General features: G+C 43.7%; 1 protein-coding gene across 4 annotated transcripts in view; it reads right to left on the bottom strand.

Annotated features, from left to right (window-relative positions):
* Window positions 1-15,332: 15,332 nt before the first annotated feature.
* LOC109894505 (steroid hormone receptor ERR2) overlaps window positions 15,333-27,824 on the bottom strand; it is a 59,145-nt gene continuing 46,653 nt past the window's right edge. For all 4 annotated transcript variants that reach the window (XM_020488041.2, XM_020488040.2, XM_031828982.1 and 1 more), the window contains 2 exons: window positions 24,332-24,601; window positions 15,333-20,114 (listed from right to left, as the gene is read on the bottom strand). In XM_020488041.2, coding sequence (XP_020343630.1) covers window positions 19,870-20,114; window positions 24,332-24,601 — 515 coding nt within the window. In that variant the 3' untranslated portion in view covers window positions 15,333-19,869. The remainder of the gene's footprint in view (window positions 20,115-24,331; window positions 24,602-27,824) is intronic.

Genomic DNA, 27,824 nt, shown 5'->3' with positions numbered 1-27,824 from the left:
CACACACACACACACACACACACACACACACACACACACACACACACACACACACACACACACACACACACACTCTCTCACACACACACACACACACACACACACACACACACACACACACACACACACACACACACACACACACACACACACACACACACACACACACACACACACACACACTCTCTCACACACACACACACACACACACACACACACATGTTTGCATGAATACATACACCCTCCCACAGGACTAATAGAACTTAAATCCCTAAAGAACATATGCCTTGAAAGCACTCAAAACTCCAAAGCCTCACCTACCGTGTATATTTTCCAACACACATTGTGGGATCACCTAAAACTCTAAAATACATGAATTCATGCATTCTTGAGTTTTATTTCTTCAATTCAATATTTCAGCTATTCGGCCATCTATCCATTAATTCAGCACTAACATACGTGCACTAAAACACAGGTAAACCAATATTTCACTGATATATATTTTCAAAGAGTAAAAACCCCATTTACAGTACAGCTTTAAGCGGGGTTTGTTTGGCCTCCAACCCATAGTGGGAGCTGTTTTGGGACCAACAGCCTGGGCAGGATGGGTCCCCTCTCCTCTGTTTAGCAGGGAAGCAGCCCCAGTGGAAGCCCAGTTCCTAGTCCCCAGGCCCCCTGCTCACCAGTGCTGTAAGGGAAGGCATTATTATCATTATATTAATGTGACATTAATTGCTTTTACTTTTTCACTCCATTAAGTGTTCTCTATCTCTTTGGGAGCCTGGACAGATGGTTTATCACTCCCGTGCTGTTGGTAGCACCATTAATGGGCAAAGACACTGGGCTATAAAATAATTGCGCCGCAGTGTTGGAAATATTCATGGTGCTAATTGAAAAGTAATTGCGGAGGTGTAGTGTAACTGTCGTGCCATAAAAGGCCTGTCAGTGGAGAGGAGGAGGACCGTTAGACTGTATTGTTTGCAGGCTATAACATCGCTGGAAGTATCTGGTTAGAGAAAGGGAGAATCCGCCCGGTACCAAAATGGAAACAGAACCAATGAGCCTTTTAAAAGATCATTGTGTTTTTCTACTGTCTCTTTCTTTGTGTACTGAATATAGGATGATACTCCTCTATCAAATACTGGACACAATCATTCATGCACCCATTATTATCGATATTGCAATAAAATCATAGCTACCCCTATTTAGTAACAGCAGAGGCAATGCAGTTTCTGTCCCCTAACACTAGAGGAAGCATGTACCACTGGTAACTGTATGGTACGATAGCAGAAATGTTTGGTAGAGAGGGCAGTAGTAGCTGCATGGTTTCAGCATCCACTGTGGGTCTCTTGTGGCCGTATTGAAATACATTGAGATGTGATTTGTTGGTTGTGGGGACAAGGGACTGAGCAGACCAGACACAAAATAAACAGCAGACTGAATCAATGCTTGTGAAAACCAAAACATATATTCTGATTTACGTTTGCACAGTGCCGTCTCTAGTGTACTGTATTGTGTGTGTGTGTGTGTGTTTGTTTGTTTGTTTGTTTGTGTGTGTGTGTGTGTGTGTGTGCACGTGTGTGTGTGTGTGTGTGTGTGTGTGTGTGTGTGTGTGTGTGTGTGTGTGTGTGTGTGTGTGTGTGTGTGTGTGTGTGTGTGTGTGTGTGTGTGTGTGTGTGTGTGTGTGTGTGTGTGTGTGTGTGTGTGTGTGTGTGTGCACACATGACTGTGTGTCCAAAATAAAGTCAAAGCACCACAATTTTTTCCAACCATAGTGTCTTATTGAGAAGTAGATCATAATTACAACAAATTTAATGACTGCTGCACCATCAGCAGTGAGATTTGATTCATTTCTAATGAACTTTGGATATTGCAGTGCAGAACCAAGAGTATTAAATCGTTAAAGTGTTAATGTAACATTATAAAATATCATTAACTTAGCAATTAATCAGCTCAAAAAATAAAATGAACGATTTTATAGCCCCAAATTCAATAGATTTCTGCCCTCTTCCTTCCATCGAGTGTTTCAGGATGAATCCCTGTAGACTATGCTCCAGTACTACTCCCACTTGGGATTTAAGCTCAGCACCATTTTCAACAGAATCCTACAAACATTCCTCTGAGAGGATGCCTCATGTGCCGTAACTATCATAAACTACAGAATAAGAAAAGAACCTGCAAGCTATGCAGTATCTATACATCACTTTCAATGTAGAATTAAAAAATGCAGTCTTTCACCAATACAGTGTGAGTGCTCTGTGGACATGCAGAATGTCTGATCTAACACAGGGATCAAGGTTTGTGTCCAGCAGCCCTGTATTGATGTGGCTTTGTGTTTGAGGTTTTGCTGCAGGTTAAAGGAAGGGGCAGGGGCATTCTTTTAATCCGTCATTACTAAAACAAAGCAGCCTCTCGCTTATCAGCCCCTCATCGACTCTCCTTCCAGCCCCCTGTCGCTGAGACAATCCACAGTATTGACACCCATTGACTGGGGCTTGAGAGAGAACAGGATGGTGAACTTGTCTAACATGGAGATGGGTCAGGGTGAGGGACAGGGGCTAGGGGGAGTGGTGTTTGAGAGACACCCACATTCTGGGCCATGGATCCAATAGTGCTGTGTGTGACTATGGCACACTCCAATCAATAGCCAAGGGTTGGAGATGAGGACTGAAATTGGAATGATTGATTCCAGCAGTTATGATGCCATGTTCATTTGATTTCCTTTTGATTTGTGTGTTTCCTTTTGATTTCTCCTCTGACTTCCTGTTTATGAGCAACATGCATGTGTGTAGGCTCAGGCTGGGCGCATGCAGGCAGGTTGTACTGTATGAGGGCGTGGCTTCTCTGGAGGTCAACTAACCCATGCATATTCTCTACCTAGAGAGCCACCTCTACCCCGGCCCTCACCCAACCCCCTCTCCGATACTCGCCCCTTTCCAAGGTCAATATCCTCAAGGATTAGTCTGAGGAGGAGGATGGGAATTTTAAGCATGGTCGCACCCTCTCCAAATGCCCCCTCAAGGGCTTCGGGGGGCAGTGACGGTATGTCAGAGCAAAGTGAAAAGTGTACCCATTCCCTCTTTATGTCTCCATTTGCCACCTTCATTAGGACCATTCAGGAACACTTAGAGGCTGCTCTCTCCTTAAAGCACCTTCCCCAATCAAATAACTACCATTAAAAACCATGCAGGAGACAGAGAGATGGAGAGAGAGGCAGGGAGAGAGAGGCAGGGAGAGAGGGGGGAGGGAGAGAGAGGCAGGGAGAGAGGGGGGAGGGCAGAGAGAGGCAGGGAGAGAGAGGCAGGGAGAGAGAGGCAGGGAGAGAGGGGGAGGGAGAGAGAGGCAGGGAGAGAGGGGGGAGGGCAGAGAGAGGCAGGGAGAGAGAGGTAGGGAGAGAGAGGCAGGGAGAGAGAGGGGGGAGGGAGAGAGGCAGGGAGAGAGAGGCAGGGAGAGTGAGGGGGAGGGAGAGAGAGACAGGGAGAGTGAGGGGGAGGGAGAGAGAGGCAGGGAGAGAGAGGCAGAGAGAGAGGGGGGAGGGCAGAGAGAGGCAGGGAGAGAGAGGCAGGGAGTGAGAGAGAGAGGCAGGGCGAGAGGGGCAGGGAGAGAGAGGCAGGGAGAGAGAGGGGAGGGCAGAGAGGAAGAGAGAGTCGAATACATATAGCAAGATTTTACTAATGTAATATTGATCACTCCCAGACAGTCACCATGGCACCAGGACAATAGCTCAGGTCCCTGGCCACTGGTCAGTCCTCTCTTCTTCTGTCTTCTGGCAGCCTGTAGGCAGGCCCTCTACTCTCCACGGGGCCCCCTCCCTCCACTGGCCTGTCTCTAAAGGATCCACACGGCCGCAGACAAAAACAACAACACATGGTTATGAATGAGTCTGACTGCTCCATCTTTAAAAGTAGCCACGTTCTCTTCTCTATGTGTATCTCTGAGAGAGCAGTGCACTGGGAGTCAAAGTCAGGGGACAAAATCTAATTCATAAACCCCTGCCCGAAGTGTCAGATCCACGCTGGTAAATCTCCTGCTCATCCTCTCCCCCCCTTGTCTCTGGCTGCTGGCTCTGGCCTCAGAGGGGGAAAAAAGAAAAACAAGAATGGAGAGAGCAACAGAGGTGAAGTGAGTACAAGTGTTGATCTCAGAGAAGCCAGTCCCCTGTGTGTTACAGTCCAGAGTAGTGCAGTGCAGTAGAACCACAAGGAAAACTCAAGACAAGGGGTTGAAAAACAGTGTCAGCTCATCCTTTTTTCAGCTCTCACCATAATGCTCCAGCTTTACAATAGTCTATGTGCACCAGAAGAGGCTGGTGGGAGGAGCTATACGAGGACAGGCTCATTGTAATGGCTGGAATGGAATAAATGGAACGGAGTCACACATGTGGTTTCCATTTGTTTGACGTGTTTGATACTGTTCCATTTTTCCCATTCTAGCCAATACAATGAGCCCGTCCTCCTATAACTCCTCCCACCAGCCACCTTTGATGTATACATAAAGCTTCTCTCCTCTGCCTGTCCTGAGCCTACAGTGGCCAACCCAAAGAGTGTACAGTCACAGTGGAGAGGCAATGTCATGAATTCCTTATGGCTGAGGCAGGCACCAGTTCCTTCAGTCATTTGTAGGCGACGACAGCTGTCCCCTCTTCCCTCTATCTCCCCGTGAGGGCCTTGGCTGCCTCTAATTCAGGGGGTTAAGAGGAAATCGACAAAGTTAAAGCAAAGACTTACATTGACAAATGAGGTGGAGAAATGTGTTGGCTACAATTAACTTCACCAGAGCAGTAATATGTTGGAACAGGAACTCACAGTATAACTCCAATGGTTTAATAGCCAGCTCTCTGCTGAGCTGTGCTATATATACACCAGCCCTGAAGTAATGCATTTGGGATAGGTAAAATACAACAAATAGTTATATTGTTTGTATGAAGAGCAATCCTGTTCACCGAATTGAGACTAGTCTACATTGAATAATTTCCTTCCTCAACAAAAGGGATACCAGAAGGCCACTACTTTTGTAAAGATAGGGAGAAAAGTGAGTGATTTGCATAGAGAAGTTCATAAGCTTGGGACATAAGGATATGGTCATAAAAAAGACCAATAAAATGTTTAACTATGACAGAATATTAAAAGAGGCAGTAAATTTAAGGCACGCTGCAAGAATGACCCCTTTAGAGTGCCATGCAGAGCAGTGGTCTACGGTTCAGACTGCTAATCTCACTGTGTGAGGGGGTGTGCTCACTGTACACAGAGTATAAAGCATTTTTCTGCTCACCCCTGACAGATATGGCTGTCTCTTACACTTCCATCCAGCAGGATAGTTAAGATTTAAGATAATGAATGACACAACGAGTTCACGATGGTGCACCCCCCCCTTACTGGGGCTGCTGCCTGTCAGACACTGGCAGTGAAAGAGTTGAATGTCTCGCGCATACTCGTTTCCCGATGTCTGGAAGAAATTATTGATAACATCAGCTCCTCACACTTGTCTCAACTAATTTATTTCAGCCAAGGTCTACGAATATACTGTAAATAAAAGGAAATGTTACTGGATATTTTTGGGAGCCAGCCTTGAGGCCCAGTCTTGAGGCTCAGCATAAGGCCCAGCCTTGAGGCCCAGCATAAGGCCCAGCCTTGAGGCCCAGCATAAGGCCCAGCCTTGAGGACAGTGATATAACCACATATCATTTAAAGTGCTGAATCTACCTGTGTCATCGGGCATGACATGCAATTCCTTCAAATATTCACATTTGTTCTGATTCACACAAATATATAATCATAAAGGCTGACCTCCAACATTTTTCAAGCTGAATGTCATTTATACTCAGATAAACTGGACAATAGAAAATAGAAAATAGTGCCATTTACAAGCATTTCCTTTTAAACATTCTTGAATTTAATTCCAAGCTTCAGAATCAGTCCATGATGGAGATGGAACTGACAAATCCAGCTGTCAAGCTGCTCTCTATAATACATGCAGTTCAACAGGTGGTCCATAGATGGAGCTCTTCTCATTAGAATACATTACATTACGCTAAAAGCCTGTCTTCATGTTATGTGTCCGTTCATCTCCCATGGAGCGTCGGTCAGAGCAGAGAGGAGAAAGCTACCTTTATCTGACCTTGAGCAGCACAAAGTGGTTAAAAACATATGATCCACACCAGCTGGGGGGCCTAAAATGATTTCTTCATTAAATGGATATTGTGGCCATTTTAATAGTTGTATTCCTTTTTCTTACTTAACAGACTGGACCCCTTGTGAGTGTCAAACCATAAACCACTGTGTTCCCTGGAGCAGTATGACTTAATTGAGCTATCCTGGGAAACATAATTACAATAATGCATGGAGAGGATTGGGTAATATTCTCTCTGTTTTACCTCCTCATCAACACACACACACACACACACACACACACACACACACACACACACACACACACACACACACGCACGCACGCACACACGCACACACACACACACACACACACTCACACACAAATGAAACAGTAACAACAATAAATAAATTCATTGGATGGGTTTTGATCATTATTCCTGAGCCAGTAAAGGGCGTCAGTCTCCATGTCTAGGGCCAAGTGTCGGCAAAACCATCACCTCCATCTTAGATCATGGGACTGAAGAAGTAATAAGAGACATATTTGTGTTTGTTTTATTAGAAATGTAAAAAGATGGGATACATACACAAATAAAATAGATTTGAAATGAGATAAACATCTTATACACCGGGGTGATCCTCATTCACTAGCTCTCCAGTATGATGATGCATGTACTGTATCATGTTAGTGCAGCTGTCCCATCATTCTGCTACTGAGTCAGTCGGGACAATCCAAACATGCCCATGCACAGAACATGTTGCAGTTGCAGACAGAGACTAAGGACAATTAAGCTACATATACCTATGGAAGTGCTTACAATAATCTATTCTACAATAATCTATTCTCTGACCATTCTCATTAGCTGTGTAGTGACAGTGTTAATTCCAGTGAAAAGTGTCCCAAAATACCTGCCGATATGTGAGCTTTAACTACACAAAGACAATAGTCCAGCCCTTCAGCTATAGCTTGATGGTATTGATGGATGTCAGGACTTGACAGAGGTACCTTTTGTGTCTCACATCGTACAGCTCTAGACTGACAAAGCAAAAGCCACTTTCTACAGTATTTTTATGGTTAAGAAAAACGTATCTGAAGAGCACTGTCACATTTTTTTAATGAATGAATGAATTTGGAAGTCATGCTATTTTTGTTGTTGTTATTATATTTTACATTGAACCTTTTCTTTAGAGTGCCATCTATACTTTGTTTGTGGATTTGTGTGTGTAGGCTATGTCGGCATGTGATTGAGAGATGGTTTGTTTACACCAAGTCGTTAACAAGGCTTGAAAGGCTTCCTAAATGGCATTATGTCCATGACATCGCAATGGTAGCATCTGCACGTGTGTGACGCGTGTGTGTGTGTGTGTGTTTATTACGTCTTTCTGTGATTGAGAGCAAGGTCAAAGGGACATATGGGAGACGGGAAAGACTGGGAGAGAGGGGGACAGATGGAGTGATGGGGTGAGTGGTGTGGTAAGAGGGGGGTTGCTACTGTACCGTGCCCAAGGCCATAACCACACAGACAGACACCATATTGAAATTAGCAAATGGACTGAAGAGTGTCGCTTGCTTCCCCATTTGCTGTCCAGTCCTCTCTGTGTGATATACAGATGTGCACTGTGAAGGGACAACCACTTCAGGGGACATTGGGGGGCTAGCCTCCCCCTGTTCTAAAATTAAACGGATCGACTCTTATTTATTTACAGCATGTTTTGCACTCCCATAACACTGTAAATTACCTGCATGATCAATGCTCCTTTCTCAGGCGAAAAGGGAAAGGAAGGCACATCAAACATGTAATCTATATGATATTTCATTTAGGAATCACATATGATCTGTCAATTTCCATATATCATGGTTTATGAGTCATATTTTAAATACAAAATCCCATTTTTGAATATAAATGTTTGAATTGATAGCGGTCATATGTGTTATATGATGTGCAATATGTATATGGGCTCCAGACAAAGTACCACACCAATATTTATTAGATTTCTATGTCTCATAAGAGGATAAGGAACGGGCAATTTATTTTAGGCAGTTGATCACCTATTTCCTTCCATCAAATGAATTCCTATCATCTCCTTACACGTTTGACAATTAAACCCCCTCAAATATAAAATGGTAGGAAATGTAAGTAAATATATTCTAACTTACAAGATACTTGTGAATTTCTGTTAATAAAAAAAACATGTACACCTTTTTTTTGTCTTTGACCAGCTATATTTTCACCCTCCGTTTGGAGCAGCAACACAGTATTTTGATTCTCAAAAGGCTTTGTTTGATATCAGAAACCAATAGGCTGTGGAGAGGGGAGGAGGAGAGAGCGATGGAATGAGACTGAGAGGCAGAAGGAAAGGTGAAGGGAGGATAGACCGTATGTATGTGTATTTGCAGAAAGAATTCCACAGCAGCCAGGGTTATTCTCCTGGGATTGGACCTGGTCTCTCCCTGTTTGCAAGAATAAGCAGGGGCCTCCTCCATTATGGCATACAAGTGCCTTTCCTTTAAGGCCAGGGGAGATTTCTAACCTTTGGTTGACATGCAGAAAAGGTCACGTCCATCCCTGGCTTCCCCCTGTGAGTTACTCCTGACCATTTTATTTTATTATCTGGCTGGGGCTCTGAAGGAGCCTGAACTCCGCATGCAAGTGAAGAAACACAATGTCCCATCCTGCCATCACCCTGTCACTGTCACTACTGCCACTGCTACTATCACTGAAAAAGTCACATGGTCACGACAAACAAAAATGCATGAACACGTGATATGCTGTATATCTCTAAATAAATATACGAGTACAATGCAAAGATCTTGTTGAGTAAGGATTGGTTATAATTTACTCAATCAAAATGTGTTTCTATGAAATTTCTTTTTTGCTTAAATTCAAACAAAACCTTTGCAGATTTGATCATTTGAAAAAATATGAATACATCTTAAATGTGGGTTTTGAGCAGTGGTGAAAATATTTTAATTTATTCACATCTGAAAAAACTATGTATGGGACATCCACATTAGAGATAAAAAATACTGTATTACAAGGAAAACACTAGAGGAAATACTAGGCAATAGTATAGCAATGGTATACTAAAATCAGCACGTGCTATGCTCAAGTGTTCTTGCCCACATTAATCAAATGAATGTCTTTATCTAGCTGTAAGTGTACACATTACAGTACTGGTCTTTAATGCCATGGTGATTGTGTTCAATTCCTGTGAAGTGAGTATACTCTCTGAGTTTTTCTCCATTTGATGGACGTATTCATGCTTATCCGAGCTCCTTATCTACCTTCATTATTTCCAAACCAGTGGCTAAATTGGAAAATCCCATAAGAACGTGTGAATACATGGCAGAAGCAATAAAATAAAACAGAGGGAGAAGCAGTCCCACCACACCAGGGCTTTGCTTCGGCAATAGAAGATAGACTCCACAGATAGCAGGGATATTTCTGCTCCCCACTGCACCATATAGAGCCGTATAGATAAAGATACAGCCAGCCATATAAATCTCAAATGAAGGAATAAAACTTCAGGTAGGATTATGTAGTGTGTGTGTGTTTGTTTGCATTGTTATAGTCTCAGAAATACTTCTTATACTAAACAAATAAGGAAAGTGTGCACTTTTTTGCAGTACGTTTTAGTATGAGCAGAGTCCCTGTTATATAGACAAGCGTGCTTGCTTGCATCTCTCTTCTGAGGACTGCTGTCGTTTTCCCCTCTGTCTGCTCCCTCAGGACCATTGCTCAGGGGATTTTTTTTTGGATCACTTCATTTCTATGGTGTTGATCAGCTGAAATGGAAGGGCCATTCAGGCAGCTCTCTCCAATTGGTGTGAATGACCTCAGTGAGTGCTCTGTCCAGAAACCATATCAGCTCACAGGATGCACTCGACTGGTATGTCACTATACAGGCTCCAGAATGGGCTATGTTTTCAACTGAGTGTCGGCTGACTCTTCCCCAGCCTCTGTACGTGCGTGTGTGTGTGCGTGTGTGTGTGCGTGCGTGCTGGCGCGAGTGCGTGAGTGCGTGTGTGTGTGTGTGTGTGAGTGTGTGCGTGTGTGAGGCCTGAGTGGATATCAGGACCAAAACACTCCTGCATGCTGATTCAGTGAGGGCCGTGTACGCACAACAGCTTGACCTCCCTGCTTCCAGTGCATTAAATGGGGAGGACAGTAGGCGTGTAACCTGATAAATGCACTTAAAACAGTGAAGCTGGACAGGGAAAGGAGGAAATCTCAGATGGGCTGTAGCCCAGTCTGCCTGCTAGGCAGTTAGAGGCTATTGATTAGCCCCACAGAGTCCAAAGGAGGGTCATAGGTGTTGGCTTCATGGATCATCTTATGCTTGAGTAACAGGTACAATGGGAGAGCGATTCACAAAAACATGACATTGAAAAAATGGTTGGTTAGGTATATTTTATATAGTATACTGCAGTAGAATAAGATGAATCAGGTACAAGGTACAACTAACTGAGGGTATATGGAACAGAATATGGGCAAGAGATGGGGATGGAGCCAGTGTTTATTTAGGCACAGTGAATGGAGCGATGCCAGTCTAAAAGGGCAATAGGATTTATTGGTCCAAAGTAACACCTACCACTGGCCCCTGGCCCCTGGCCCCTGGCCCCTGGCCACAACCTCATTCAGCTGAGCACTTACATTACACATTACATTAGTCAACCTGAGTACTGAACACTACAGGATACATGGTCCTGTCCTGGGAAATCTTAGTCAGCTTTTCCCCTGTTAAGAGGACACAAAATATAACACAATACTACAGTATTTGACCCTACTTTTAGAAGTAAATGAGGTAAAAGTTATCTGTACACTGTGCTGCCTTAGACACTGATACCCTTAGGTTGTGAAATATGCCCCGCTCCTGTTATTCAATAATAATAGACTGGTCTGGCAATGTCTCAAATTTCACAAATGGAGCAATAAATAAGCACAATAAAGTCAGTCTCACTATAAGTTCAACCGTATCGTACAGAGCAGCTGAGGATTTAAAAAGAGAAAGGAGGGAGAGAGAGGAAAAAGGGATACAGAAAATTAGACAGGGTGAGGGGAGAGAGAGCAAGAGAGCGAGAGAGAGAGAGCGCGACAGAGAGAGACAGGGAGAGAGATGGTGGCCCATGCTTTATATCTGTGCCACATGTTCTCCTGGGTATTTGCGTGCTCCGTTTTCAACCTAAGTGTAATTTGGGCCTTTGGTTGATGCAAAGTCTGTGCAGCAGCTCTGTTCAAACCCAATCACTCACACTGACGTGTAATCCTTTCCCTTCCCATCATCAGTGCTGCTCAGAGAATAATGAAATACACTTAAGCAATACACAGCCGTCATACACCTGCAATCGAGATTGCATTCTGATGAGATGCGTTGTAACGAAATAAATGAAAGGTGTTTTTACTTGTCAATAGCTGGCTGGTTGTACAACTGCCTGTTTTCAGTTGAGAGGGTGCTGTACAGCTGCCTGTTTTCAGTTGAGAGGGTGCTGTACAACTGCCTGTTTTCAGTTGAGAGGGTGCTGTACAGCTGCCTGTTTTCAGTTGAGAGGGTGCTGTACAGCTGCCTGTTTTCAGTTGAGAGGGTGCTGTACATCTGCCTGTTTTCAGTTGAGAGGGTACTGTACAGCTGCCTGTTTTCAGTTGAGAGGGTGCTGTACAGCTGCCTGTTTTCAGTTGAGAGGGTGCTGTACAGCTGCCTGTTTTCAGTTGAGAGGGTGCTGTACAGCTGCCTGTTTTCAGTTGAGAGGGTGCTGTACAGCTTGGGATATCTGGAAAGGCTGGAAGATCCTAATTTAGCATGAAAATAACATAACTCTAAATGTGCCCATTACAACTCAGATGTGTACACAGTATGTGTAGGAGCTACCTGACCCCACAGCGTCAGAGAGAAAATACACCCTCCTTTCCTTTGCTTTCTTCCATCAGTCAACCTAAAGCCACCATCACCCTGACGCTGTCTCGTGTCGTTTAATACTGCCGTCTTTACATGGAGGATTATTACAATTAATTGGTTAGCTAGACATTATTTCAAAAAAGGAAATTGCCTCTTATAATTATATAGAGCAGGGAATACGCAAGTCCCAGGAATCTCAGCTTCCTGAAATGATGGAACCATCTTCCCTCCACCACACCTCCCCCATCCCATCCCAGTCCTCCCCCTCCCCCGGTAGTGTTAGCGTGTCTGCCTGTTTCCTGTGATGAATGCATTTTCTATGGTTCACTTCCATAGCTCCTGGCCTGGCTGAGTGGAGGCCGAGGCTGTTAGCTCGTCTGCTCTTCGCCGGTGGCCTGCCTGGCTCCTTTACCGCCCCGGCTGCTCTCCTCTGGTCTGCTGGGACTATTGCTCTCTGCTCTCACCACTCCTGAACTCACAGCGTTAAGTCAAGCACAATCTGAGTGTCTGTCAACCCTGTGGACGAGCAACATGCTAGTGTCCCTGCAGATTGGGTAAATACACTGAGGGGAGGATGGGATTGGAGTTACCCTGAAAGCTCAATGAGTAAGTGGCCTAGACATGAGAGGATGAAACATGCAGTGGCGACCCGTCACATTTTGAGCCCAACATATTTGGGGGCTTGCCTGTTTTGCATGTTATTTTGGCATTAATACGTGTCACATATCAGTTAGCAAACAATGTCAAATATACAATTGAAGTTGGAAGTTTACATACACTGAGGTTGGAGTCACTAAAACTTGTTTTTCAACCAATCCACAAATTTCTTGTTAACAAACTATAGTTTTGGCTATTCGGTTAGGACATCTAACCGAGCGTTGCGCCGGGATTGGCTTAGTGTTCTGTCACTCATGGGGACACTACGTCACCACCTTAGGGTAGAGCTAGAAAATTCAAGCCCCTTGGGTGCTGCCATAGAGTTACATTAGAAGTGCCCATCCAAGAAGGCTCAAGGTCATTGGCCACAGATAAAATTATGTCAAATCACATTATGTTTACAGTAGCTTTGATTGGACTGATCATGTCAACATCATACTTTCAAAATCTAGACAAGCAGTCATCATCATGAGTCAAATCGACAATCTACTGGAAAATCCTTTTTAATCCTTGTCATACGAAGAGAAACTACAGGTAAAACCTATTGGTGCTCATTGGCCATTGGACAAACATTACACAACATCTTGGAAATCATTAAACAATGAGTGGTTTGGAAGGAATCAGTGGCTAACTGCAAGCATTGCAAAGCAATCATTAGACTGCTATTCAGTGGAGTGGCTATGTGGTCCCAAGCCTAAGATTAAGGATCTCTTTTCCTAGTTTAACATTTTAAACATGCAACATTTCCCATGCTATCAATGAAGCATGATTTGTTGGTTGGGGTAGGCCGTCATTGTAAATAAGAAGTTGTTCTTAACTGACTTGCCTAGTTAAATAAAGGTTAAATAAATACAAAAAATATCAGCTATGTTTTAAAAAAAGCAGTTAATGAGGCTGAATGAACTGTTTTGCTGCCAGACAAGGCTCAGCTGATAGCCAGGTGTAACAGTGGTAATGTGTTGGGATAGCTTTATGTAGGCCCTAACAGTTTGTGGGCACCGTTTGTCACTGTTATAGTGCAATTACTGTATTGTTTAGTGTTGTATTGTGTAGTGGCTTTGCTGTCATGCATCCCACATGTTTTCTTTCTTGTCCCACCAAGATTTACATGCTAAGACAGCCACTGGAAACATGGAATAATATAAACTCAGCAAAAAAAGAAGCGTCCTCTCACTGTCAACTGCATTTATTTTCAGCATACTTAACATGCGTAAATATTTGTATGAACATAACAAGATTCAACAACTGAGACATAAACTGAACAAGTTCCACAGACATGTAACGAACAGAAATGGAATAATGTGTCCCTGAACAAAGGGGGGTCAAAATCAAAGTAACAGTCAGTATCTGGTGTGGCCACCATGGACCGCACCAGATTTGCCAGTTATTGCTGTGAGATGTTACCCCACTCTTCCACCAAGGCACCTGCAAGTTCCCGGACATTTCTGGGGGGAATGGCCCTAGTCCTCACCCTCCGATCCAACATGTCCCAGACGTGCTCAATGGGATTGAGGTACGGGCTCTTCGCTGGCCATGGCAGAACACTGACATTCCTGTCTTGCAGGAAATCACACACAGAACGACCAGTATGGCTGGTGGCATTGTCATGCTGGAGGGTCATGTCAAGATGAGCCTGCAGGAAGGGTACCACATGAGGGAGGAGGATGTCTTCCCTGCAACGCACAGTGTTGAGATTGCCTGGAATGACAACAAGCTCAGACCAATGATGCTGTGACACACCGCCCGTGATGTCTGGTGAGGACCTGCCTTACAACAGGCCTACAAGCCCTCAGTCCAGCCTCTCTCAGCCTATTGCAAACAGTCTGAGCACTGATGGAGGGATTGTGCATTCCTGGTGTAACTTGGGCAGTTGTTGTTACCACCCTGTACCTGTCCCGCAGGTGTGATATTCGGATGTACCAACCCTGTGCAGGTGTTGTTACACGTGGTCTGCCACTGCGAGGACGATCAGCTGTCCGCCCTGTCACCCAGTAGCGCTGTCTTAGGCGTCTCACAGTACGGACATTGCAATTTATTGCCATGGCCATATCTGAAGACCTCATGCCTCCTTGCAACATGCCTAAGGCACATTCACGCAGATGAGCAGGGACCCTGGGCATCTTTCTTTTGGTGTTCTTCAGAGTCATTAGAAAGGCCTCTTTAGTGTCCTAAGTTTTCATAACTTTTACCTTAATTGCCTACCATCTGTAAGCTGTTAGTGTCTTAACGACCGTTCCACAGGTGCATGTTCAGTAATTGTTTATGGTTCATTGAACAAGCATGGGAAACAGCATTTTACGAATTCTCTTTGAAAGACAGGGTCCTGAAAAAGGGACGTTTCTTTTTTTGCTGAGTTTATGTATTCTATCTGATCCTCTTTCTGAGTCTAATGATATTATTACAAAAAATGTGCCCTCGTCATCACAAATGTGACTTTATAAATGCACTATGATTGGCATATCCCTACACAAGTATGTACTGTGCTGAAAGAGGTCAGGTTTGTTTGGGATATTTTAAATGTACATTTAAATGCATCACAACATCATCAATAGTGTAGTGCAGGCTTCCCCAACTGGTGGCCCGCGGGTGCTTTTATTTCACTCCACAGGTTTTTTGAGCAATTTTTTAAATAGCTTTTCATTGTTGGACAGAAAAGACTAAAGACACCAGGAAATCAGTCCATATGACTTTAATTTAAGAAATTTGTTCCCAGGTATTCCCACACCTAATAGAGACGTGATTGTATGCAAATGTGAGCAAGGTTTGAAATGATAATTTTTTAGTCAAACATGATCTGTTTTGGCTTCTTGTGGTCAATTTGCAGTCTACAAATGATTTGTAATTATGTTCCGTCCCCCCGACCCTCCACTCCAGAAAAAAATCAGCCTGTGAGTGAATCTAGTTGATGGTCCCTGGTGTAGTCGGATAATAAATGAATCACAGACTTCTGGGAGTTATTTAATTATTTCTTCCTTTACCTTTTAGGAAATCAAAACATAAAGGTGACACAGATATTGGTGATTCAACAATCAGAGATATCAATGTACACTGTTGCCAAATGATATAATTCACACCATTAATATTTATACTGTAGGAACAGGAAATAATTTAAAGTACCTGTTCCTTAATGCAAGTTTATCATCAAGGGACCAATTCTGACACATTGATGTTAATAAAAACATGTACCCGCTTCATAACCAAAATGGGTCTCGCCCACTGATAGCCAAATCATGAAGTCAACTTTAAGCATGCTTTACCTTTACAAACAGATATATGGATGGTAAGAGACTACTGGTGACTATAATTACAAATACACTACATGACCAAAAGTATGTGGACACCTGCTCGTCGAACATCTCATTCCAATATCATGGGCATTAATGTGGAATTGGTCGCCCCTTTGCTGCGATAACAGCCTCCACACTTCTGGGAAGGCTTTCCACTAGATGTTGGAACATTGTTGTGGGGACTTTCTTCCATTCAGCCACAAGAGAATTAGTGAGTTTGTGCACTGATGTTGGGCGATTAGACCTGGCTCGTAGTCGGCATTCCAATTCATCCCAAAGGTGATCGGTGGGGTTGATGTCAGGGCTCTGTGTAGGCCAGTCAATTTCTTAGATACCGATCTCGACAAACCATTTCTGTAAGGACCTTGCTTTGTGCACGGGGGCATTGGCATGCTAAAACATGAAGGGCCTACTCCAAACTGTTGCCACAAATTTAGAAGCACAGGATTGTCTACAATATCATTATATGCTGTAGTGTTAGGCTTTCCCTTCACTGGAACTAAGGGGCCTACTGTAGCCCGAACCATGAAAAACAGCCCCAGACTATTATGCATTGGGGCAGGTAGCATTCTCCTGGCATCCGCCAAACCCAGAATCGTCCATTGGACTGCCAGATGGTGAAGCGTGATTCATCACTCCAGAGAACGTGTGTACACCTGTTCGGAGACCAATGGTGGCGAGCTTTACACCAGTCCAGCCGACACTTGGCATTGCGCATGGTGAACTTAGGCTTGTGTGCGGCTGCTCAGCCATGGAACCCCATTTCATGAAGCTCCTGACGAACAGTCCTTGTGCTGACTTGCTTCCAGAGGCAGTTTGGAACTTGGTAGTGATTTTTATGCGCTATGTGCTTCAGCACTTCGCGGTCCCATTCTTTGAGCTTGTGTGGCCTACCATTTTGCGGCTGAGCCAATGTTGCTCCTAGACGTTTCCACTTCATAGTAACAGCCCTTACAGTTGACCGGGGCAGCTCTAGCAGGGCAGAAATTTGACAAACTGACTTGTTGGAAAGGTGGCATCCAATAACGGTGCCACGTTGAAAGTCACTGAGCTCTTCAGTAACGCCATTCTACTGCCAATGTTTGTTTATGGAGATTGCATGGCTGTGTGCTCAATTTTATACACCTGTCAGCAATGGGTGTGGTTGAAATAGCCAAATCCACCAATTGGAAGGGATGTCCACATACTTTTGTGTGTATAGTGTATCTTGGCAGGGGCATTTCTAGACAATAAATCTTTGATAGAAACGTGGATGGCTCATGTATATTTCAATACAGCCATGATGATGATGATACTGATGAAGAATACATCTTGAAATCGAAAGTATCGACAATAGTGATGAGGTAGTAGTCAGCAGGACGCTGCATGCTGTACTTTATTTTCAACTGTTGTAACTCGGCAACCTACTGTATACTGTATACTGTCCAGTAACCATTGGCATTGATATACTGTATATATATATATATATATATATATATATACACACACAGTATATATACACAGTATATATACACCTTATACTGTATAGACCCAGTTTGACTGTAAGACTTGTTATTTGCATTCTAGAGGAGCCTAAATACAACTGAAAGCATTGAAGGGAGGTGCCTGGAGTTTACGTTGCATTGTATTGGGTGTGAATTTTGGATCACTACAAAAAGCGTGTTGTAAAGTTTTTCTGCTAAACTGTCTGATCTGTTTCATCTATACTTGTCCATGCAAGCGCTTGTATTTTACAGTAGAGCAATGAAAATATAGTTCTGATAGTTATTTTTGATAAGAATAATTTTTAATAATATTGAAATATTAATCCAATTGTCCAAAATCTTGGTAAAAGCATGCTTACAGCATGGTTTCAGTCAGAATTGGTCCCCGTTGTATTGCACAACAGTAAAATTGTTCAAGTTACATGGTCACCCCCTAAAGTGGAGCCTGTTAAGTAGACAGCGGCTAGTTCAAATTGGGATTATTAGGTGTTGGGGTGTGTAGTCATCCTCCATTAAGTGACCAATCAGGCTGCAGTAAAATAGGGTGCTGCAGGATTAACACTGGTCAATGATATCACAAGCAGAGTAGCAACCATCCCGTCTACAATGTCAGGGATTCCTTTGATCACAGTTTCATATTGTGACAGCACCAACATGTATCACATCACATTAATCACGTCAGTAGTATAATCATCCCCCTCCCATCACATTCTCTCCCATGCAGAACAAGAACAGCATGAGTCTACAGTACTGAACTACAGGGCCCAGCATGCACCATGGAGGTCGACCTACCTACACACTGGGAGCATGGAGGCCCTCTCGTCACTTTCCCACCGTGATCACACCTTGTTCAGACACCCCATGGGACTGGTGCTACCCTTTGAAACATGCTGACACTTTGTAGCCTGCATGGCTTCTCACAAGAGGAGCACCTTGGGGAGTGATTTGCTGTCTTTAAGGATGCCTGTCTGTCTCCTGGTCTGTTGAGAGGTGTTACACCACAGCTACTGTGTCAACATGGGGTCAAGCAGCGTTCCACGTGTCTACTGTACTCCTGGAGGGAGGCAGAGCAGGCAGGCAGCTACAGCAATAACCTCCTTCTGGGTTAAAAATACCCCCAGTCAGCGTGAAGCGCTAGCTACCAACACATCACTGCACCTGCCATTCACCTCAGTTTGGCTGTAGCTCCATAAAGACAGTCCCAGCTATAAAAAGACAGGCAGCTTCTAAAATGCTGCTAGCAGATGCTGGACACCTTGCTCCCTGTTTGGGAGGACTCTGCCACGGTCTTAAAGGACCCAAAATAGAGCATTTGACACATGGGCCTCTGATTGTTTGAACATGGAATCTTCTGGACTTCTGCCACTCGGCAGTAATCCTTTGATACCTCCGCCCCCAAACCCACTCATCATCTTTCACCCTGCCCAGATGAGGTCATTCACTCAGTTGCCAAGAGGCAATTTCCATTGGCTTGAACAATCACCAAATGTGGGGTTTACAGAGGAGAAACACTACAGTGCAACAGGTGAGTGGTGCGTCCATTGCCAGGACTCACACTCACACACAAATGGGAGGGCATGGTCTTCTAGCGACAGGCAGACAGACAGACAGACAGACAGACAGACAGACAGACAGCAGCGTAGTGAAGCAGATGATATAGGAGGTTTAACATGACTTGTCCACGGCACGGCTCCCTTTATTGCTGAGTTACTACAGAATAAGACGACTGACTACCTGGCTACGCTAGTTTGGTTAAACATGTCATGTGACCAGTTTATCTTCTTCCTGTCTGAGACCAATCCACATCACACAGCTCACTGCTCTGAAGAGGTATATTCAAGGACATTTAGATCAGTAGAGCTCACATTTAGGTAACACTTTCTGTTCTTTCTTTTCATTTTTTTTTCAAAGAAGGAGAAAGAGAGAAAAATGGCCGTCGGCTTCACCAGACATAACTGTACACTCAGTCAATCATTATTAATAAATATATACATGTCCTGGTCAAGTCCAGGAGGTGAAACAACTGTCTAACAAGTGAGTCATAGTGGTTGACTCAACTGTATATTCTGACTAGAAATAAAACCATGTTAATTAATAGCCTGCAATTATTCCTTCTGAAGATATAGAGAGGGGGAGATCCTTCACATACAGTATGACCACAGACCATAAACAAAACAAAATTATTACTGTACATAGTATTTCTAATATATTTTAAATTAATCTGCATCATTTTACATTTATACTTTTAACCAAGTTTTGCATTTGTCCTTCTTTATTTTTATTTGTTAGATTTTTTAAATGTCTTGGGTTCGAGGGGACAAAGCGTGAGAGAGGTCAGTCACAGGTCAGTCAGTCTCCTGTCACAGTCAGCAGGGTGTTCCTCTCCTGTCCTGAGTCCCCTCTCTCCATGTCCTTCTGTCTGCATCACCTGCTCCTCCATCAGACCTTGGCTTCCAGCATCTCCAGGAAGAGTTTGTGCATGGGCACCTTGCCCTGAACCTTGATGCTGTAAAAGTGCTGCACGGCCTTGGTGGCAGTCTGACGCAGCAGGGGCAGGGTCATGAGCAGCTTGCCTGCCCGCCGGGGGTCCTCCTGATGCTGGCTGCTCTCATAGTCCTGCAGGGCCTCATGGAGCGCATCCTGGAGCTTCTGCACTGCCTCCACGTCCTCTATATGCATGGAGTCTGGAGAGGAGAGGGAAAGAAACGGTCAGTGAGAGGGGGCTCTTCAACATGAGTCATGTTAACATCTTCAGGGATACAATGACAACACAAACCAGTACTTGATTTAATGCAATGTAAAATAGTTCTGTAGATAGTAACACATCATTTGCAGAATACAGTGCACATTTCCAATGCAATGAGAGCTGAACGAGGCTGATGAACACAGCAGGAATTCCATTTTTGCTAAAGTAAAACATGGCTGGGTGTATACTAGTGATCAGCTATTAGACACGTTATCGGCATAATTCACACTGCGACAAGATAAACAATAGAACGTAAAGAAAAACACAAAGCTTAATGTATTTTTTTGCCAGGTGGCCTTGGTTTGATTTTCGTATGGCCTTTGACCAACGAGACTGAAAATCCATATAATGCAGCAGTCTCCTGCAGCACACAATGGAATGAATAGCAGCCAACCCCCAGTGAATGAATACATATTAAACACCTCACTGTTCCAAAAGACAGCTCCGGAATAGATTGTTTTCTTATAAACACTCCATCAGGGAATTGGATGGTGTAAACTAGCTTCAATAAAGAAATAATACTTCCTTCACATTTTCATTCATTTCCTCCCTCTTCTCTCACAGACACATGTGGAACAACACATAATTGGAATGAAAGTAAACACTATTGTACATTTGATTAAATAATCACTGGAATGTTAGTGCTTTAGCTTGCTGGAAACCATATTTTGACTGATGATTGATTGATCGATCAAACGAAACAAATTATATTAACTCCAATTGAACTAGTGTAACTACATGTATGTACTGTAGGTCTACTGTAACAGTGTAACTACATGTATGCACTGTAGGTCTACTGTAACAGTGTAACTACATGTATGTACTGTAGGTCTACTGTAACAGTGTAACTACATGTATGTACTGTAGGTCTACTGTAACAGTGTAACTACATGTATGTACTGTAGGTCTACTGTAACAGTGTAACTACATGTATGCACTGTAGGTCTACTGTAACAGTGTAACTACATGTATGTACTGTAGGTCTACTGTAACAGTGTAACTACATGTATGCACTGTAGGTCTACTGTGACAGTGTAACTACATGTATGCACTGTAGGTCTACTGTAACAGTGTAACTACATGTATGCACTGTAGGTCTACTGTAACAGTGTAACTACATGTATGTACTGTAGGTCTACTGTAACAGTGTAACTACATGTATGCACTGTAGGTCTACTGTAACAGTGTAACTACATGTATGTACTGTAGGTCTACTGTAACAGTGTAACTACATGTATGTACTGTAGGTCTACTGTAACAGTGTAACTACATGTATGCACTGTAGGTCTACTGTAACAGTGTAACTACATGTATGCACTGTAGGTCTACTGTAACAGTGTAACTACATGTATGCACTGTAGGTCTACTGTAACAGTGTAACTACATGTATGTACTGTAGGTCTACTGTAACAGTGTAACTACATGTATGCACTGTAGGTCTACTGTAACAGTGTAACTACATGTATGCACTGTAGGTCTACTGTAACAGTGTAACTACATGTATGTACTGTAGGTCTACTGTAACAGTGTAACTACATGTATGTACTGTAGGTCTACTGTAACAATGAAACTACATGTATGTACTGTAGGTCTACTGTAACAGTGTAACTACATGTATGTACTGTAGGTCTACTGTAACAGTGTAACTACATGTATGTACTGTAGGTCTACTGTAACAGTGTAACTACATGTATGTACTGTAGGTCTACTGTAACAATGAAACTACATGTATGTACTGTAGGTCTACTGTAACAGTGTAACTACATGTATGTACTGTAGGTCTACTGTAACAGTGTAACTACATGTATGTACTGTAGGTCTACTGTAACAGTGTAACTACATCAACAACAACCATGTGTACAGTACCATACTGACTCTGTAGCCCATAACCTCCCTGACCTTTCAGTCTCAGAGGAGGGTTCTCTCTCTGACTCATTGCAGTCTCTCCCTGTCTGATGTGCTGTGGTGTATTGCATTGTTCAAGGATACTCTTACGGTATGTACAGAATGCTGTAACACTCCCTTTTCATATTCTCTCTCTCTCTCTCTCTCTCTCTCTCAAGGATGCACTGGGCTTGTGGTTAACCAGTGTCTGGCACTTATGAGACGGTGTGTCATTGCTTGACTCATATCACCTTGGCAGTGCATATTTCACCACGCGGGACAATAAAAGGCAAAACAGATTTCAGACTTCGTCCCAAATTCATTGACTGGAACAACTATATTCCCAAGACCTTGAGACATTTCTCACCCTGACGCTTTCCAATCCACAGCGGTAAAATGAAGTAGGTCGTTTTGGAAAGTGAATGAGCAGTTGAGCAGGTGGGGTGGGGGGGATATGAGCAGATGGGGGGGGCAGAATAGAAGAACAAAAGGGAAATTCACCAGGAAGTCAGAGAGTATCGTATCTCCTCTTTGCTTCATACAGGATTAGTAAACAGCATATTAGGTAATATGTACAAGTCAATGCCCAGACAAATTATTAGCAATTAAATGCATTTTAATTACTGTGATAAAATAATACAACCAATAAACGTATCAAAAACATAAGTGAGTATATGTGTGTGTGTACATGTGTGCTGCAGCACATGCATGACATTTTTGCCATTAAACTCATCTAATGCCAAGAATGAGTGAGCAGTGGACAAAGGTCTCGGGGTGAAGTGCAGGCAAGAAGGAAGGAATGAAAGAAAGAGCCTAGAGACCAGATGAGAAAGAAAAGAGAGCAATAGACAAAGAGAGAGATGGAGATATGGAGAGAGAGACAGAGAGGGAGAAGGAGTTGGAGATATGGAGAGAGAGACAGAGAGGGAGAAGGAGATATGGAGAGAGAGAGACAGAGAGAGGGAGATATGGAGCGAGAGAGAGAGAGGAAGAAGGAGATGGAGATATGGAGAGAGAGAGACAGAGAGAGGGAGATATGGAGCGAGAGAGAGAGAGGAAGAAGGAGATGGAGATATGGAGAGAGAGAGAGCGAGTGAGAGCATGCAGCATGTAGGCTATGGAGGAGGGGATAGGCTTAAAAAAACTACTTTGAAGAAACAATTTCCTTGCAATCCATCAGAGAGCCCAAGTCGATCCGATTGATAAACTGCTAATTACAAAATCAATCGCTATGAATTTTCACAGCTGTCAGACAGAGGGGCTCCCGGGAGAGTGATCTCACAGAGACCTTGTTCAAACGTTCCGGACGCCTCCTCCCTACCCCGACACCCGGCCTCCCTCCCTCCCTCACCCGCACCCACCCCCCAACAAAGCTCTGTTGTCTGAAAGCAAAGCAAAGCAAAGCCCACCGTCAGCGTTTTCATTTTTCAGCCAGACAAAAGAAGAGAAAGCGTGCCCGTGGCCCAGCCAGGCATTGATCAGAGAGGGACAGGCCCTGCCTACTCAAAAGCAGCCTGTCGATACGAGTGTACCGTCTTCGCATTGGAACAAACAAGCCCCATCACTCCCTGATACTCATTCCATTCGACTTAACACATTGTATTGACAGGCCCTGTGCTCCTAATGAAATGCTAAATTTATCTCCCATGGTTGGCGTGCCCTGCAGCTACTGTTATGGAGAATTAACCAACATAAATTATGAACAATTGTTATTATGAATAAGATAATAAGATAATATTCAAATATAAAATTAGAAACAGAAACAGTTTTCTGCATTTGTGCAATATAAATGGAAAATGTTTTGGTTTTGGCAAATGAATGAGTGTTTAAAAATATTCCTAACAAATTTTATATTTTTGTGTCACTTAACTCTGGCTCAAGATTTGATACAGTATATGACAGTTTTTGAGATTAATGAAATGTGTCCTAAAATGTATAAATACTAGCTTTATTCATAAAAGTACAACAAAAAGTTAAAAAGTCCAAAAAGTATTATTTTTGTCCACATGGATATATTGCTTGTGATTGCCCATTTTACAATATCATATTGGGCAATGATACTGAAAAATCAGACTCTTCAAAACATACATTTTCAGCAAAAATACAATATTACCTTAAATAATAAATTTGATTGTTTTTTGGATTGATTGTTCTCATCATATTGCATAAATTAAAAAACATTGTAAAGAATAAAATATCCAAATATTCACCTATTATCCCTGACTGCCGTCTTATTTATGCGACATACGGAGTCGGTGTATATTGTCCTACCTGAGTTGGCGAGAGCGATGGCCTTGAGGGTGACAAACTCCTCCTTCTCCACCTTCAGCTTCTTGTACTTGCGTACGAGCTGCAGGATGGACACGTAGAGGTCGAGCAGGCCAGTGAGCCGCGAGTGTTCTTCGTCCATGATGTAGTCCTCTGCATACACCAGCTCGTCCTCGTAGGGCAGCGAGCGGAACACGATGCTCAGGATCAGGATCTCCATCCAGGCGCTCTGCAGTAGACTCATCTGGTCTCCCAGCGACAGCGTGGAGAAGCCTGGGGAGACAGAGGAAAACACTCTGAGAATCTCTCACCTGCAGTTATCTGCACTACAATGCAGACACTTAAAATATATTTGTTTGTGTGTGTGTGTGAGTGTTTGTGTGTGTGTGGGTGTGTGTGTGTGTGTGTGTGTGGTTGTGTGTGTGTGTGAGTGTGGGTGTTTCCAGCTCATGCTCTGCCCTCAACAGTGAAAATACTCGAATAGGCTCTTTATATTTTCTCTTTGTTGATGATCAATGCAATTATCATCGGTAAACTATTAAATGGGGTGGACTAGTTAAGGGTGAACAATTAAATGAACATTACCACCCTGATTGTTTTAATGAAAACACTATGAAGACAAACATGTACTGTCCACCTTCAAGGTCTTTCTCATGGACAGATCTGATCAGTAACCCAAACATGAGTTCAAAGTCTCAACCCCGACTGACTAGAGTACATGCCACGGTATGTTAGCAGCAGAGGTGTTTAATTTTAAATGCACTCTGGAAGGTCCTCTCTGAAACGGTTGTCACAGCACTCCAGTGGGCTTTACTGTAAGTGAAGACAGTAAATCGGTGCAAAGGTCTTTGAGACACAAAGCCGTCTGGTCAGCCCTTGTTTCCTGTCACACTGCTATTGGTGGGATTAGCACTGAGACAGATCCTCATTGGCGGGGTCGAGGACGTGACACACACTCAGTACCACGCTGGGTGAGTTGATAAAAACACACACACAACACACTCATGCATGCTAGCACGCAGGCATGCATACACACTCACACTAACAGACACACACGAGTGTGGGCACACACTCACACAGTGAGGGGTCGCGTGGGTCAACACAGCCCTAAAGGCTTAAATCCTGTCCCCGTTCCTGACAAACAGCAACTGGATGAGCTGAAATGGTCTGGGTCATATAAAACGATTGTCATTTCCCCCTTCAAACACACAGGCTGCTACCTGTACATATGGATAGAATTAAACCTTTTAAAAACAACCATCCCCACAAATCCTCTGAAGATGAGGTGAGGTATTACCTGTTCCCCGTACTACCCTTTCCTCCGTACTACCCTTTCCCCGTACTACCCTTCCCCGTACTACCCTTTCCCCGTACTACCCTTTCCCCGTACTACCCTTTCCCCGTACTACCCTTTCCCCGTACTACCCTTTCCCCGTACTACCCTTTCCTCCGTACTACCCTTTCCCCGTACTACCCTTTCCTCCGTACTACCCTTTCCTCCGTACTACCCTTTCCCCGTACTACCCTTTCCCCCGTACTAACCTTTCCCCCATACTACCCTTTCCCCGTACTACCCTTTCCCCTGTACTACCCTTTCCCCGTACTAACCTTTCCCCCGTACTACCCTTTCCCCTGTACTACCCTTTTCCCCTACTACTTGGAGCATCCCTCTCCTTACCTCCTGTCCTGGTCTAGCGTTCCCACGGGCGCCCCCATTCTGACAGCATATTAGCCCATCGCCTGATTAAAATGATTGCTTTTACAAGTTTGCTGTTGCAATACTATCTGCTCCCAGGTTATTAGGAGGCGATAGATTACAGTATTGACACACACACACACAGAGAGAGAGCAACACTGAAGGGGGTAGAAACAGAAAGAAAAAGGTAGTGAGGGAAAGAGAGAGAAAGGGGGTAGCGGAGAGTTTCATTTCCCTTATCGTAGTGATGACCACAGGAGGGAAGAGCTGGAGGATACATTCATTAACAGATTGCGATCGGAATGTGAGGGCCTTCACAATGTGAAGGGGAATCAATAGTCAGTCGAATGGAAGGTCTGATCAAACAGAGACAGGTGCAGGGCCCAGGACAGGCAGGGCAGGCCCACCCCACCCGGGTTGCCAGGGGGTCTGTTAACCACAGACAGGACCAGCACAATACAGACACTAGCCAAAACTGCTAGGAGGCACATACTAATATAATTGTAGGAGGAAGCCATGAGTGCCTTAGTGCAGGTGCCTGTGCTACTATACATCAAAATGCATTTTAAATCCTTTTTAAAGCTCTGACGAAGGCCTTCAGGCCGATACGTAAAGCTAAATAAAGAGCAGTGTGCTGGTTTCTTAATTTTTCTCATCTTATTCAATTGTTACCATTCACCTGCAACAAAGATAGCTCAGATGAGCGAGTGCCTTTTGAATTTTAAATCCTTTGCTGTGAAATGTCCCTGTCAGCACTGGAAAAGCCGTACCTTGCCATTAGCGAGATAATCTGGACTGGCCGCAAGGAAATTGTCATGCAAGTGTAGACAAGGTACAGCCTGATTTCTGCGTCAGGTTGGCATGCAATCACAGCCTAGGCTTTGTGCACCCTTTTAATGCCAAGGAGCACTCAACTGGAACACCTTGCCCTCAATGTGACAGCACATAGAAAGCACTTGTTCTAGATTTGTACAAGAGAATGCAAAATCCCTCTGTTATACCAGACACCTCTCAGCAATATGCACACACTGAACACAGCAGCCTGCAATTACGTTTGACGCTAAAAGTCCTTGAATTGAATCCGGTGTTGTGAGATGGAGAGGAGGGGTTTTCCCCCTGCTCTGTCTCTCTTCAGGGCCTAAATTATGGCTCCAAATGGGATCTTGTGTCGTTGACTTGCCGTTTTCCACTCAATTTAATCGAGTAATGAAGTGACTTCCAGACTCCATAGGTCACACAGCGCTCTGGCCGCCATGCTGTGAAGGCAGCCCGGTTAAGTGCTGTCGGAGTGGGTGATTTCCTCTAATGAAATATCAATATTTACATCTTCATTTCCACACCACTGCCTTGGTGGGGTTTGAGGAAACACGGCACAATATTGACCAAAACTTAGAGACCTGTCTGTGTGGTTGAAGGCCCTTTTCCACAAGGCTACCCTGGGTAAGTAGGCTAAAATAGCAGAGGGCAATAACAACATCTCTGAAATCTCTGTTGTTCATTTTGAATAAGCATGCTTTCACATACGGTATTGTGATGTTAGGGGACGATTGTGTTTTAAAGGCATCTACATGATCAATTTAAAAGTGACATTACATGACAGTATATTTATTTGATCCAGTAAACACAATGGAACTTCAACATACAGTAGGTTACAGTGAATCATCTCTACTGTATCACCGTTTAACCACAGTATACCTTCTCATTACATGTGGACAAGCAGTCCTCAGGAGAAATGTCATGTTGACATAGCATACTACTGTGGTCCATACTACCACACAATCACAGTAATGCGGGGGGGGG

The sequence above is a fragment of the Oncorhynchus kisutch genome, linkage group LG7 (assembly GCF_002021735.2).
Source record: "Oncorhynchus kisutch isolate 150728-3 linkage group LG7, Okis_V2, whole genome shotgun sequence".
In the NCBI taxonomy this organism is placed as follows: domain Eukaryota; kingdom Metazoa; phylum Chordata; class Actinopteri; order Salmoniformes; family Salmonidae; genus Oncorhynchus; species Oncorhynchus kisutch.
Note: the sequence above shows the minus strand (reverse complement) of the source record. Positions and strands in the feature narration are given on the sequence as shown.